General features: G+C 36.8%; 4 protein-coding genes across 10 annotated transcripts in view; 2 read left to right on the forward strand and 2 right to left on the reverse strand.

Annotated features, from left to right (window-relative positions):
- The first annotated feature begins 14 nt into the window (after positions 1-14).
- Positions 15-1,797, forward strand: LOC124423770 (deoxyribose-phosphate aldolase). Of its 2 annotated transcripts, XM_046961931.1 has the most exons (6): positions 15-300; positions 406-590; positions 663-807; positions 874-1,250; positions 1,341-1,524; positions 1,656-1,797. In XM_046961931.1, exons 1-5 carry the CDS (start codon positions 231-233, stop codon positions 1,521-1,523), a joined length of 960 nt encoding a protein of 319 aa, XP_046817887.1. In that variant the 5' UTR covers positions 15-230; the 3' UTR covers position 1,524; positions 1,656-1,797. The 2 variants fall into 2 exon arrangements, with proteins under 2 accessions (XP_046817887.1, XP_046817886.1); XM_046961930.1 differs by lacking the exon at positions 1,656-1,797 and having other exon boundaries at positions 1,341-1,608.
- On the forward strand, positions 1,671-3,686 carry LOC124423771 (40S ribosomal protein S4). Its single transcript, XM_046961933.1, has 6 exons — positions 1,671-1,807; positions 2,272-2,530; positions 2,816-2,913; positions 2,980-3,151; positions 3,257-3,386; positions 3,511-3,686. The coding sequence occupies exons 1-6, from the start codon at positions 1,805-1,807 to the stop codon at positions 3,635-3,637; spliced, it is 789 nt and encodes a 262-aa protein (XP_046817889.1). The 5' UTR covers positions 1,671-1,804; the 3' UTR covers positions 3,638-3,686.
- A 151-nt stretch (positions 3,687-3,837) lies between these two features.
- Positions 3,838-8,577, reverse strand: LOC124423766 (probable tubulin polyglutamylase TTLL2). 3 transcript variants are annotated; one of them, XM_046961919.1, is made up of 10 exons: positions 7,822-8,577; positions 7,322-7,458; positions 5,979-6,104; positions 5,763-5,866; positions 5,540-5,672; positions 5,184-5,460; positions 4,896-5,098; positions 4,568-4,831; positions 4,199-4,491; positions 3,838-4,110 (listed from the first exon to the last, which is right to left on the reverse strand). In XM_046961919.1, the coding sequence occupies exons 2-10, from the start codon at positions 7,397-7,399 to the stop codon at positions 3,990-3,992; spliced, it is 1,599 nt and encodes a 532-aa protein (XP_046817875.1). In that variant the 5' UTR covers positions 7,400-7,458; positions 7,822-8,577; the 3' UTR covers positions 3,838-3,989. The 3 variants fall into 3 exon arrangements, with proteins under 3 accessions (XP_046817875.1, XP_046817876.1, XP_046817877.1); XM_046961920.1 differs by lacking the exons at positions 7,322-7,458; positions 7,822-8,577 and adding an exon at positions 7,010-7,304; XM_046961921.1 differs by lacking the exons at positions 7,322-7,458; positions 7,822-8,577 and adding an exon at positions 6,712-6,997.
- A 137-nt stretch (positions 8,578-8,714) lies between these two features.
- The window catches only part of LOC124423764 (PDZ and LIM domain protein Zasp), a 28,478-nt gene continuing 21,929 nt past the window's right edge, over positions 8,715-15,263 (reverse strand). For 2 of the 4 annotated variants that reach the window (XM_046961916.1, XM_046961915.1), the window contains 5 exons: positions 12,336-12,480; positions 11,541-11,727; positions 11,362-11,482; positions 11,165-11,280; positions 8,715-11,061 (listed from right to left, as the gene is read on the reverse strand). In XM_046961916.1, coding sequence (XP_046817872.1) covers positions 10,984-11,061; positions 11,165-11,280; positions 11,362-11,482; positions 11,541-11,727; positions 12,336-12,480 — 647 coding nt within the window. In that variant the 3' untranslated portion in view covers positions 8,715-10,983. Of the gene's footprint in view, positions 11,062-11,164; positions 11,281-11,361; positions 11,483-11,540; positions 11,728-11,960; positions 12,043-12,335; position 15,263 lie in introns of all 4 variants that reach the window. The other 2 variants (XM_046961918.1, XM_046961917.1) reach the window with 2 other exon arrangements.

Raw genomic sequence — 15,263 nt, forward strand, 5'->3', positions numbered from 1 at the left:
TCGTTCTCTTTTTAAATACGTTTATATAAACATCAGTAACAGTAGATAATATATACATGTAGATACATATGTATAATACTGATATGATCCAAAAATACTCCACGTCTTTATAAATGTATAAAATACCATCGAAACAGTATTTTATTTAGAATATATGATAATAAAAGGAGATAAAATTAAAAGAGTATTTCAGAAATTACACAAACGTCTCAGTTTAAGTAACTATCAAAATGTCTGAAAATTCGAAGGAGGAAATAGTAATGGATGCTGAAAATAAAATTAATAACACATTTTCCACTGGTAAATAATTAAATACATTGAATATTTTGTTTATAATTAAAAATTACAATATTTTAGAATTGAAATATATTATTTAATATATTATTATCTCTCTTTGCTATATAGATTTATTAGATGTTTTTATTGACGAGTTAGAAATAAATGAAAAAGTAAAACAAATAAAACATGAAGCAAATTGTATAAATGGAACAGATAAAATTGTTACATTACTTAGAGCAGTTACTTTTGTTGATTTAACTTCCTTGGGAGGTAATGATACAGCTGTTACAATTGAAAAATTGTGCAAAAAAGTAAGTTGTAATATATGACGTTATGAAAATATAACAATGATAGTTTTCTTTATTTACTTTTAATTTTCACAGGCTTTAAATCCTATTGATGACTTGAAGTATAATTGGGATGAACCATTGCATACAGCAGCTGTATGTGTTTATCCATCAAGAATACAAGATGCTATAAAAGTGTTACATAATAGCGACGTAAAGCATAACATTTCTGTAGCTTCTGGTAAATTTGTTCTACTATATTTTTGTATTTAGAGAACATTAACTTAATAATTCAATTTTTGAGTAGTAGCTGCAGGGTTTCCCTCTGGTCAATATCCTTTGCAAACACGTCTTGGGGAAATATATTATGCAGCAAAAATTGGAGCTAAAGAAATTGATATTGTAATTAATCGGCCATTGGCATTAGAACATAAATGGAAAGATCTATATAACGAATTAAGAACAATGCGCAAAGCATGTAATACCACATGTATGAAAACAATACTTGCTACAGGAGAACTATTTAATTATTATAATATATATAAAGCTTCAATGGTAGCTATGATGGCTGGTAGTGATTTTATTAAAACATCTACTGGAAAAGAAACTGTAAATGCCACTTTATCTGCCGGAATAGTTATGTGTAAAGCTATAAAAGATTACTATACACAGACAGGGAAGAAAGTAAGCAGATTAATTATATGATATAATAATTGTATTCTCCAATGATATGATCATATTAATTTTATAATTTATTCGTATAAAAATCTTTAGGTCGGGTTTAAGCCAGCTGGAGGTATTAAGACTGCGTCGGATATATTAGAATGGATGACATTAATTAATAAAGAATTGGATGATTCATGGTTAAATAAAAAATTATTTAGAATTGGTGCATCCAGTGTACTGGATAGTATTGCTAATGAAATTAATTGTACAATTAGCTGTGATACCAAATAATGTATGAATAGATTTTATATATTTTAGAAAGTGTTACTTTATATAAATGTATTATAATAAATTCGATTTAGATCATTGTTATAAATTATTTTTACCAGAATAATTATTGTTAAAATAATTGTATGATTCCAGAATAATAGAAGTAGATATCGATGAAAAAAATCGATAGATGAAAATCGAATACCGCTTACCGCCATTTTAACTGCAGTAGCGTCGCCTGCAATTTCTTTATACAATCAGAGACACTACTTGCTTCTGCCTTTATCGTCTAGAAAACCAAGATGGTAAGTTTGCCTTACGTTGTCAATTCAAAATCCGTTCACATCGAACGTATGCTGTGAAATATCTACAGATTTTCACGTGAAAAATATCGTGTATTAATTAAAGTTTTCAATGGCATATATATGTAATATTAAATTGTGTTGAAAGAATTTGAAAAATAAGTGACTTTAAGACGTGCTGCTTATTGAAAATTTTATTTTTCAATTATGTTGAGTTTTATATTTGATTTATCTTCGATTACAGATATGTACGATTGGTATTATACATTTAAAAATAATGTTTATAAACAGTGTTAATTTATTATTATATAAAGTACATGCTTAGATCGGGACATAACCTAACAATTTCGTTTATCATTACAATCTTCTTTTTATTTATGGTTTACATTTACTCTTTATGTATACCTCTAACGTTTACACGTTTATTTTTGTTTGTTATTAAATAATAACCAAGTGTTTTTTCTTAGGCTCGCGGTCCTAAGAAACATTTGAAGCGTCTCAATGCTCCCAAAGCATGGATGTTGGACAAATTGGGAGGTGTCTATGCACCTCGTCCGTCTACTGGACCACATAAGCTCAGGGAATCGCTTCCCTTGGTTATATTTTTACGTAACAGATTGAAATATGCTTTAACTAATTGCGAAGTTACAAAGATTGTAATGCAACGACTTATCAAAGTTGATGGCAAAGTACGCACTGATCCCAATTATCCTGCTGGTTTTATGGGTAAGTAAAACACCATATAATTTTTTTTTTATGGCCTTATCGAAGCTGCAATACTTTTTATAGCGAAGTGCTGCAGTCAATATTGGCCAAAAATAATCTATGAGCTCCTTACTTTTGGTCACAGGTTGAATTAGATTAAATATTCTTGCTGTATTACCCAGGAGGAGTACAAATTTTATATTTATAATTAAATGCAGAAGTTTTAATAGAAACATATTAATTAATTTTCATGTAATAAAGCAATAATATTAATTAATTAATGACTAATCGTGTTATTTATTATAGATGTTATCACCATTGAAAAGACCGGTGAATTTTTCCGTTTAATTTATGATGTGAAAGGACGTTTCACTATTCACCGTATTACAGCAGAAGAAGCTAAGGTATTTTAAAATTTCTTTTTTATCAATTAAAATGATTCTCATGTTATACGTTGTTTTTCTTTATAGTACAAGTTGTGTAAAGTCAAGAGAGTTCAAACTGGTCCAAAAGGAATACCATTCCTAGTTACACACGATGGAAGGACAATGCGCTATCCGGATCCTTTAATAAAAGTTAATGATACTATTCAATTGGATATTGCCAGTGGAAAAATATTAGACTCCATTCGTTTCGATTCAGGTAAATATTTATCATTAGTATATTAATATGAGATTAAAGTTACAAGAAGAATTTTTGTTGAATATTGAAAATAATATTTTTGAAAAAATATTTTTTTACTTGTAGGAAATTTGTGTATGATCACCGGCGGAAGGAATTTAGGTCGTGTCGGAACAGTCGTTAGTCGTGAACGTCATCCTGGTTCGTTTGATATTTGTCATATTAAGGACTCTCAAGGACATACTTTTGCCACTAGGTATGTCAATGTAAATTAATATTTTATGAAATTAATTTCTTTTATATTACCAACAATGGGTATAAATTTATCACCATTTACTTATTTCATACGAACAATTTCTAAGTACGAATGATTTACATAGGTTGAATAACGTATTCATTATTGGAAAAGGTCTAAAGGCATATATAAGTTTACCAAGAGACAAGGGTGTCAAGCTTTCCATCGCGGAAGAACGTGACAAGAGGTTAGCAGCAAAGGGAGTGAATTAATGTACATTTTTTAAAAATATCCAAATAAACTAAAAGTTTTTTGGTGAAACGTAGAACATTTATTTAATGTTCCACCATTGCGCAATACGACTGCATACATATATCTATGTAAAAATAGTTAAGATATAATTGACAGGATTATAAGATCGATCAAGATTTTAATTTAAAAGACACATTAGAAGTTTCAAAATTGAAGTATACTTAATATTTCGTAAGTTTAATGAACACATATGCAAGAGAAGATTTCGATCGGCAAAAGCAGTTAACTGCATTTAACTTTAAACGAATGTGTTGTCCATTTGCAACATAAAATATATATTTCTTACCAAGTATAAAGACAAATATCTATGTTCTACTTTTCTGGCAGCCAGACTTCTGCATTTAAATTAAGCGAAGCTTGCAGAAGAGCATTATATTGGTCGTCTCTTTGTTTTTCGTTTCCTCGATGGATATCTTTGGCAGCTTTTAAGTACCTACAAGGAAAACATGCTTGAATCGATTAATATCATTTCAAATATATATTCTGAGAAAGGTCAAGTGGACGAGATAAATTTAGAATACTTGTTTATACAAAGAATCGTGTCTTTGATTTCTCTTTCAATGGAACGTGGTGCATCTGTTTGTGAAAATTCAGCATTTTTGGAATGTTTTAATCTTGTTAATGGACAAATGCGAACCCATCCGCCTTCTCGAACGCAAGGAACGTTCCAATCTCTACCGTTATCCCATACCGAACCTGATGAATGATTGCCGATGTTATTGCCTTTGAAGTCATGTCGAATGCATTTGTCCATCAATAAAGGATTATAACGAGACCAGGAAGTCGGACACATTTCTGAGGGCGATTTCCTATACTATGAAGGGATCAATTTATTAACCTTATTAGTCATATTTACACGTTGATATTTGAAAAAAAATTATAAATCGTACGGCAGAACGTGTTTCAGAATATAGATTCATGATGGTGCCATCGTTTCTATTAAATTTGGATTTTTTCTTCGTAGAACGATTCGCACAAAGTTTGGAAGACGAGTTCTCTTCGTTTACTACACGATCGTAAGACCAGATTTTAAACAACGATAGTCCAGTATTACAGACTGGAAGGCCCAACAAATCGAACAAATCATGTAATAATGGTTTTTTCACTTCCGAATCGATCTCACATTCATTGCTTAATGCTGGACTAAGATTTACCTTAAAAAGTAATACAGTTTATATAAATATATAACAATTTATTATTAACAATCTATTATTGTACCTCCAATAACCATGGTTTTAAATTTTCATCGATTAACACGTCAAAGCCAAAGAATTCGAAACAATTAGAAGAGCTTGGTATACCAGCTGCTTGACTTATAATCGTTAAACTCACGAGACAGGCTATTCTTTGCCAAAGAAACCAATCGAAGTATCCAGCCTGCTCGAAGTATCGTCTGAGTTGTCTCAAAGTCCATTTGCATCCTAGGAAAGAAAAATGAAAGGAAGGGTTGCGTAGTCGTTTAAAGAGAAAGGAAGATGTATGTATGCGTTTTTAACATGGGCTTACCAGCACCAATGCGTTCTTTTTTCTCCGAATATCCTGGGCCTAGCTTGTTCAAGGAGAAGTTCGTTAAATGACGAAAGGGATCGTCTAAACGTTCCAAGGAAAATTTCTCCGTGGCAAATCGAGCTATACCTTCCTTGTAAAGATATATCGTCAAGGGACGATAAGAAGGTACGCAAACGTAAAGACGTAAGTCAAACTTGTAGCCACCGATGAGAAGAGGATTTTCTATGTATCTTTGTACAACGGCCGAATTGTTGTACGAGAGATCGCTTAATTTCTGCGAGCAATGAAATAGAAATATATATCAAACGGATTAAAAAGAAATTAATAAAGAGAGTTGGAGAATTTTAACTCACACGGAAAAGAAATATTCCTCTTCCTTGGCTTTGGCTGACCGGTTTGCAAATCCAAACTCTATCGTCCTTCTCGTAACGACTACAATCCTCCGCGAGTTTCGTATATTCCGAGGGCAAATTATATCCTACAGGACTGACGGGAGATGCATTATATTTTTTTTTTTTTTTTTGTGATAAATGCGTGTAGAGAGAAGGGAAAATAATGATCGTACGCATGCCATACCTGAAATCGTAAATCGAGCCGTGGCCCTTTTTCATGCATTTTAAATGACGCACGAGATTGTCCTTTCTACAGATCGAATTTCCTTTTGGTATTCGATTAACGAACTGAAAAAAAAGAAACGATTGAATATCGAACGAAAATATTTCGAATATCAAGTGAACGTGTCAAATATAAAAGAAGAATAGGAGAAAAAGAGAGATACGACGTAATCTTTACCTGCCAAGGAAATAATGGTTTAAATTGGGTAAAAGGAAAACCACCGGATCGCCACCATAAATTCCATCGATCTTTGAATACATTATTTTCTCCCGCGTATTCCCTCCATCCTCGTTCCGTGCAAACCTACGAAAAACGTGGGTAATTTTTCTTGAAGCATTTAAAACGGTCAATAAATCGTTTCTAATTCGTTCGAAATCGTTTCTAATTGACGTTTATTTTCAATTATCTCGTTGGAGACGTAACATATAAATAAGGTTTCATGAATCATCCATTTAAACCGTTCACAGTCGTATAGAGAATTCTGGGTATCCCGAATACGCGAAAGTCTTCGCACGAAAGCATTCACATCGGAAGTTCGTTCATCGCGTTTCGCGCTCAACGATTTATTAATTCTCTCGAACACGAAAATAGGATTGCCCTTGATTTATTGTCGCATTTATTAAAGCATTAGGAATAGTCTGCTGCTATATCGAAAGCCAATCAAGGACGACAATAATTGAAAATTACAATCGTGCATTGCACTCTCTATCCGCTCGTTATTTCTTCATAGCGTAGCGAAAGCGATCTCAAATAAATAAGGGGTAAACAATCTCTCTTCGGTCAACCGCAAATTACGACCACGCAACGCCCGACTCACTTTTCATTTAACCCATTTTTCTCTTTTCTACGTTCTGTGCCAGGTGCATTTAACGATCAAAGCCGCCCCAACCAATTTGTCTAATAAATGTACCTCGTCACGAGCTATCTCCGGTACGAGCTTTCAAGTTCGTCTCTTCTTCTTCCTATTCTTATTCTTCTTCTTTCTTTTTTTTTCTTTCTTCTTTTTTTTCTCCTTTTCCTTTCGACATTTAAATGCTTCGCGAAGCGGAGAAAAAGTATTCGCTTTGAACGTTTTACGCAGTCACGAACGAAAAATTGTCGTGACATTGAACGACATCGGAAGACAAATCGAAAGACTCGCGCGATGAGAGATACTCGTTTAATAATCGAGTTCGAACAGTGTCGTTTCAGGAACTATTATTAATTACTTCCTCTTCCTTTATCCTTGCATGTCGCATGTAATTAATCATGGACTTTAGAAGTATCGTACACGCAGCGGAAATTCGTTGCGTCTATTCGCCTATGCAGATATGGCATCTGTATCGTAGCTTCGAAAATATTTGGTTCAAGGTTAACAAGCAATGCTAACTTTGTAACCGGGCCAAATTAAAACCAAAGAAATTAAAAAGTTTGACGACAGATCGACTAGTCTATTTTTCGACTGTATTTTTTGACTTTGAATATATGACGACTTTTATCCTATCCGCGATAGAATCGTTTCAACGATTTCTCTACGATACCTGTACGAGTAGAAGAGGTCCTGCTCCGTTCTCGTTGAGTCTGAATACGAAAGGTCCTTCCAAGCATTTTACTGCCATGCCGGAGCATGATATATCTCATAGGATTGAAAAGAGGATGTTATGACGTGCAAGAAACTCTGAAATAATTGGCGTATTTAAGAGGGAATTAGAGTTCACACCTTGTAACATTTCGATGCGACGTATACGTAAGTTCTTATCGTGAAAAATCAATGAGAAAGTATGTGCCAAAAATAGATGGTCGTTAGCTTCACGCTATACGCAAAGAATAAAAATGATCCGAGATTTTTTTGTAAATTAATATCACGAACGATAAGCGACGATCAACGTTTTATTAAAAGCTTATTAAAATAATCACTGAAGGATATCCGTGTTACATATATTAAAAAGTCAAACGAAAGGATACTTTGACCACTTCTACGCTGCGCCTGCGTCAGATTCAAAATGAAAAGCCCGCGAAGGTAAAGAGATTCGCTACTCACTTATTTATCTTGCGATCGATCACGCTGTAGCCGAAACGATTGTCCTTTTTATCATTAAAATGATCGATCTCTTCATTTTTTCTATTTTCTTTTTCCGTCCAAGATCACGAAGGATCGGTTACTTAAGTGTAAAATAGAAAAAGCTCGTCGAGATGTATTCTAGACGAAATCTAGATTCTAACTGGCGCGTTTACGAGCTTTCGCGATAGCTCTGAGTTTCTTCGCAGGTGCGCAGGTTAATCCGTCCTGTTACCGCGCGAGCTTGCGAAGGACACCGGAAGTAAGAGAGATCGCGTTTTACGTAAAAGAAAGGCGTAAACTCGCGCAAACTCGCTCGCCTTTCTTAGTTAGGAATTTCGAAAAGTATTAATTTACAAGAAAGCTCATTAGGTACACGCAATCCGATCACAGCTTTTCGACTTTGAACTTTTCTACGTTTCTATACTTCGAAGGTTCCTCGAGTTATTGATGTTAATATTTTAGGTACGAGTTTGTCAAAGGTATGGAAATTATTTAAACGCAATTTTGACGTCATCGTTATTAAAGACGGTCAGTGGGACTTGCTTTAATATTGCCTTTCCCTTTCGCTTTGAAGTTGCTTTCATGTCGAACGACGTTGAACGTTCGATCCTGTACAACATCGAATCGATAAAAGTATGTAGTTAGTTTCTTTTTGGGGTTCGTTGAAAATTACACTCTCGAGTTTAACGACCGAAGGAAGAAAGTTCAGTTTTATCGGCTCACGATCGTGAATGGTATTTCGTGCGAAAGAGTTTAGGACGGATATGGATTAAAAATAGGTGTATAGAGGTGAATTCGACCAAAGTTTTTCTAAATGTTAATCGTACTTTCTAAAATTCACCTTACGTGGATTAGAAGTATGGGAACCAAGCAAAAGTATACATTTCATTTTATTGTAAGCAACACGTAACACAGATACAGAGAGGTTCTATCCTGCCGATAATTAAGCCCGCTATCGATCCGATTATTAACTTTATTAATCACGATTATGTGAACCATCGTTCACGGACACGCCTGGATGAATCGCATAGTTTTCTCTCCTCGCATCTGTCGTAGGATGATTTTACGCTCGTGAATAACTTTCCTTCAAAGTCTTACGAACTAAAATTACACATTTATTATATTATTATTATTATCATTATCATCAACATCATCAACATCAATCATCATCATCATCATCATCATCATCATCATCATCATATCATTATCCTCTTCATAATCATCATCATAATCATTATCATAATCATTATCATTGTTATCGTATTTTACTTTTTTCAAGTCTGACGAGTTCCTTCGCATTCGCATTTCTTTTTCTTTTTTATATATATTTTTTTTTTTACTCTATACTTTTTAATATGAACTCGTGCAGATGGCACAGAAAAATCGGTAACCTCGTATTTAAGATTATCGTGATATATGTGTGCTGCTTTCGCCCTTGTCGAGTTGTCCCTCTCGATTTTTCTTTTATATTTTCTCAATTCGAGGAGAAAATCGATCGATATTTCGATCGGTTTGCTCGACTCACAGGGAATTTCGTATGCACTATAGAGGTTTATATGATTACAACATTCGTTTTCATTCGATTTAATAAAACTAAGAAATATTATTTCGGTGCGATATAATCGTTGATTCATGATCCACGTGCATAAGAATCATGATCGAATCGTAAGTGAGAAGGCACGCTCGTCGTCGATCGAAGAAATTTTTTTACCGTCTCTACATTTCTTTTACTTTCTCGATGTAAGCATTTTTGTCCCCTTCGATTCTTCAACGTTTGACTAGTACATTAAAAAAAAAAAAAGAAAAAAAAAAACGAAAAACAAAAAACAAAATCATCTTTCTGCACATATTTCCGCATCTCAAATACTCTTTCCTCGAATCGTTAAATTCATATATATATATATGTAAACGAGAAAGCTTAGCGAGTGAAGCTACGAAACGTTTCGAATCGCTTATAGATTATTTTCAAGGATAATTGTACTACTAAACGGACGCTACGCACGTGATCGGATTAGAGCTTTTTTTCGAAATCGTCTAGATTTCTATTTCTTTTGTTCTTTCATTCGTGCTCTCTTCCACTCATCCTTTCTCTCTCTCTCTCTCTCTCTCTCTCTCTCTATCTATCTATTTCTATCTCTTTTTCTCTCACATACACACACTCTCTCTCTCGTTTTCACACATTCTCCCTTCTCCGTTTCTCTCTCGATCGAATCTAGCGATAGGTCCGACATTTTAACAGGGTATTTTCGTTCATCGTTCAAAGTGCATCCTCGAATACACCTTGAGCACCAACGAGAAATATGGCAATGATCCTTCTTCGTTAATCGCTAATTGCTCGCTTGACCTTTGCGTGATCCGACAAAGAGATTCGCGATCGTGTCCGTATCGCCGCAGAATTCTCTGCACTGAATTTTACGAGGTATTCGAGCACGGTCCGTCCCGACTAAAAGTCCCCCATTAATTATTATTATCCTTGTCCTTGCCTTGTTAATATATAAAACGATGCTTTTATTCCGGCCACGTGCGGCAATGCGTCTCGAATGTCTCTATCCTTTTTTTTTCTTTTTTTTTTGTTTTAACTTGACTCTTGTTAGCCAACTCTTTCACTATTTTTTTTTTCTATTTTTTTTTTGGTATATAATATGTAGGAATATGTATATATATATGTATATATATAAATCTATTTTCTTTTGCGACACACGGAACGCTTGCAAGCGGTTACGCGATGGAGCCACGAACTCGTACGGATTAAACGAATCCTTTCCTTTCGATTTATCTCGAATAGTCAGTCCAGTAAAATTGTTAACTCGAAAGGCGAAACGTCGTTGTTAGAGGAAAAAGGATGAAAAATAGAATGTAATTCGTAAGATTATCGTCAGTCCGGCGTGTTCATAGCTCTGGCAACGATCGGTTAGTCGAATGATTTCAGCTCGATATGGAAAAGAGAAAGAAGGAAAGAAAGAAGAAGAAAAAGAAGACGGATGAACGGAATTCAATGACAAAGGGAGTTTCACGTTCAAAAAGAGTTTTTAACTCGCGAAGAAAGGACTTTTCATCGTTTTCAAAAATCTCTTTGTTTTTCGTCCCTCTCTTCTTTTCCTCTTCTTTCTTGCCGCACGTTTTATCATCGAATGCGGAATTTTAACGCGCGTGATTTTTGCAGAATGGACGGCCACCCTTCGCGTAAAAACTTTGACCCTCGAGATTCTTCTTGCACATCTGCAACATTTATAAATGATAATAAGTTTTTCAAATAATTATGATCGATCGTTATTTTTCCTTTCTGTTTATATAATCTATTTTAGAAATGATCGAGACTTACTGTACAATTGAAGCACTGACTGTGATAATTATTATTGAGGGCCTCTACCCAACGGTCTCCAGCCTCCACTGGGAATCCACAGGCAAAGCATTTTGTCGTGAATAGTTCGTTCCAATCTGAAAAGAAAATAAATACATTTCTGAATGACATGTTTGTGTCGATGAAGAAAAAAATAATGTAAATGATTATCAACTAACCAGCTTCGCAATAGGGTAGACCTTCTTCCAAGAAGAATGGACTATTACCGAAAAGTTTACCACAATACGAGCAGTTGAAGCATTCAGGATGGAAGTGCTTTCCAATTGCATTTAAACAGTCCTAAAAATTGATACCATCTGTACGTTCTGTCCATTGACAAGTTTTCGATTAAACTTACGCCTTTGATTTTGTTGTTGCACTTGTTGCAAGAAGGTGCAATGAATTTTTCGAAACAATACTCGCAATAAAGTTGTCCTTTCTCCTCGACGAATCCAATGTCTTGTAATGGACGACGACATTGAGTGTTCACGCATACGAAGTGATCGGGACACCAAATCTGTCCCAATGCGGTAATAAATGGTCCTCTAAATGGAGAATGTATTATTTTTAATGACACAATAAATAATCAAGTGTATAAAAAGAACAAGAAAAACACACGTAGCTTGGCGCGAAGATAAGTTATATACATGCGCGCATATATATATATATATATATATATATATATATATATATATACATACATACATACATACACACAGACGCACGTGTTAACTAATTGTTCAAATGTTTCTTTTGAAGCACAGATAAATATACGAACCTCGTGCAATGCTTGTTGTCTTGACAGCATATTGGCTTTACGACGAAACCGTTTGTCATGTGATTAGTATTTTCTCCGTTAGCTGTCAACAACGTGCAACGAAATAATGTTAGTTATTTAGACGGCACATGGTTAAGTAATGATGATCCATTCAAAAGTAACACAAAACACAATGTATTCAATAAGCACTGAAAAAGAAAAACGACAAACATATTTTATTTATTAGTAAAGAAAATGAATTCCTCTTATTTTGGATACTCTCGATAAAAATGCGACGACACACTGCGATAAAAAAAAAATGAAAGAGACAAGAGGAAAAAATGCAGCAAAAACGAAAAATCAGGCACACGATCGACGAGCCAGGCATCGTCCTACCTGACGTAGGAGTTGCAATGAGCACAGAGTGGTACACGGGAACCTGGTCCACCAGCCTGAGTGAGAATACCCCTTCCACGTTTGGGTGCACTGCTACCAGCAAACGATCCGCTTTTCGAGCCGGAACCACCAAGGCCTCCGGTACCTAGATCCGGGTGGGATGACATTTTTGGTGGGTCTACTAAATTTTGGGTCTTACTAGAGGGGCAATGGAACTGGTCCTGGCAGCTAGTCTGAGACTGACAATGACTTCCGGTTTGACAATGGCTTTGGGACTGATAGAAGCTTTTGGTCTCGCAATGATAGCTTTTTTTGGTTTGACATTGGTTTTCACATTGGCTGCCAGATTGTTGGCATTGTTGCGGTTGTGGTTTGTAAAGCTGCACAGTGGGAATATCACGATTTTTAGCTGTTAGTCGCGCAAGCTGACCGCTGAGATTAGTTTTTGGTTTGTGGATTGGCTCGAAGGAACGTTGGGTGGTTTGTGGGCAAGACCTTTCCTCGTAGGGCAATGGGATTTGTGGAAAGGGAAGATTTCCTCGGCTTTGGCTCTTGCGAAGACACTGTCCGTCAGATTTCTTGCAAGGTGCCACGCAGACGGAGCCATCCGGACATGGTGCGACGCAGACGCCAGATTCTGGACAGTTGGGGATGTCAAAATCGCATCCTCCTGATTCTCCACCGCAGTAACCAGATGGTTGGCCACAGTAACCAGGTTTAAGACCGAAGCACGGTGATACGCAAACCCCGGATCGATCGGAAGTTGGCGTCACGCAAACGCCAGACTTCGGACAGGTTGGTTGTCCGTCGCAGGGCACGACCACCACGCCAGTTTTGGTACCACGATCGGAATGAGCTTTGCACGGTAAGACGGTAACTCCTGTTTCTGGACACTTTGTCACAGGTGGAGTCGGTGTTTCATAACGAACGTGACGTACCTCGGTCGAGCTACTGTACGTCGGTTGAACCTTGGGTACTTCGACAGGTTTACGCTTTAATGGGCAGGGTAAAGTTACGTCTGCATGGGTCGTTTGAATTATAGAACATTCACCTTTATTTCCTGACGATGGCTGAGTAACCTCCATAGTCTTTTTCTCACATCTTTCGTAATCTTCGACAACTTGCAGTGCCTTTTTAATATGACAAACGGTATCCTTTTCCTCGCTGGTATCTTCGCTCGTCATGCATCGCCGTTCTTGGTATTGAGCGTGTACAGAATCGGATTCCTGTTGTTTTTCTTCCGCCTGTCGTTCATCGTAATGTACCGTCTTTGAACCTACGTATTCTTGCTTCCTATGGCCAGTATCCGTGTCCTCTTCTACGGTATAATTAATGATCTTACGCGAGGGATAATGTATCGAGCTTTGTTTCGACGGTGGAGGATGAGATTCTTTAACAGCCCAGGGAGGATCGTCTCTGATTTTAGGTGCTTGCGCTTTTGTATAATAACACGGAGGTTCCGGTGGACCATGAGCCGGAGATTTGCTTCTTTTTGGCGTTGGCGTTGGCGATCGACTAGGTATATAGGACTGTCCCTCAACAGGGCTCTTCTTCATGGCTACGAGATTCCTTTGATAAGCTGGAATAGTATCTGGTTTTCTTAATCCAACGGTCGAGGGTTTACTGTTAGGTGTGTCGGCTCTACTGCAAGGTCGAGATCTTGAAGGTGAGGTCGAGGAATCTCTCAGACGATAATCAGGAGGTGGTGTAGGTAATGGCTGCGGTACTATTTTCTTCGTACAGATTTGTTCTCGACGATAAGACGTTTCGCCGTAAAGAATATCGGCCGGTGGACAAACGCCATTCGGCGTAGGTTGAACAGCTGGTGTCTGAGCTCTACCGATTTCTTGATCTTCCGGTCCTATAACACGACTGAGAGGAGTATAAGGACGATCTGGAGCTATCGTTAGAGCACGTTGGAATGGCGATATCGGACGTTCCTTCGGTTTTGGGACTGGTCTCATCTTATGATCCAAATAAATCGTTTCTTCGGTATAAAGTTCTTTTACGCTGGAAGACGTGCTCAAAGGTGTATAGGGACGATCCGATGCAGTGGTCAAAGCATTTACCATTTCGGATTTCCATTCCTTAGGCGTGGAATTTTGTACAGGACCTTCGGATATCGGTTTAGGGCCTGTCTCAGTTTGTTTCATGAATTGTACGTGTTTCTTGCAAGTTTCCATGTTATCGTGCGGTTGATACTTCGATGCTACTCTTCGTTCTTGGGCAGTCGGATGTCTTCCTTGATCTCTGAGACTCTGGTGAACTTCAACCTGTTCTCGCAAGCTCTTTCTACGTTCTTCCTCCACGTCCCTTTTTTTAATACGCTCTTGAACGAGTACTTCCTCCACAATCTCCTCGTAAGTTTCTTTCGTGATCTTTTTGCGACCTGGAGTAGAGCCATCAGATTCAGTGACCTTCTCCTCGTGTATGACCGTTCTACCAAGAGGTTTTTCTCGTATTACTTCGACGACTTCCTCGTCGTCCTCCTCATGCTCCTCTCTGAAACTAACGCGTTTCTTATTTCTTTCTTCCTCTTCTCGTTTTCTCTTTTCTTCTTCCATCCTTCTCTTTCTCTCTTCCTCTTCTTGCTTCCTTCTTTCTTCCGCCTCTTCTTCTCTCTTTCTTTCTTCTTCATCCCTCTTAGCCTGTTCGATCAATTGCGTGGCATCGACAGCCGAGGAAACAACTTCGGCAGACTCCTCCATTGTTTTTGTCTCTGTCGTACCTTCGACCTGTCTCTCGACCTTCGTTGTACTTTTACGCGTGCACGATTCTATTTCCTCGATTTGTTCCATCTCCGGAGAACCTTCTCTAGGTGATAAAACTTCGACAGTTTTCTCGTACGTCGTAGTTTTCTTTACGTGCATGTCGCCGATATCCTCCTCGGCCGTTTCGGTGATAAGATCGTGTTCACCTTCGATACCC

Source organism: Vespa crabro, chromosome 4 (assembly GCF_910589235.1).
Source record: "Vespa crabro chromosome 4, iyVesCrab1.2, whole genome shotgun sequence".
NCBI lineage: Eukaryota > Metazoa > Arthropoda > Insecta > Hymenoptera > Vespidae > Vespa > Vespa crabro.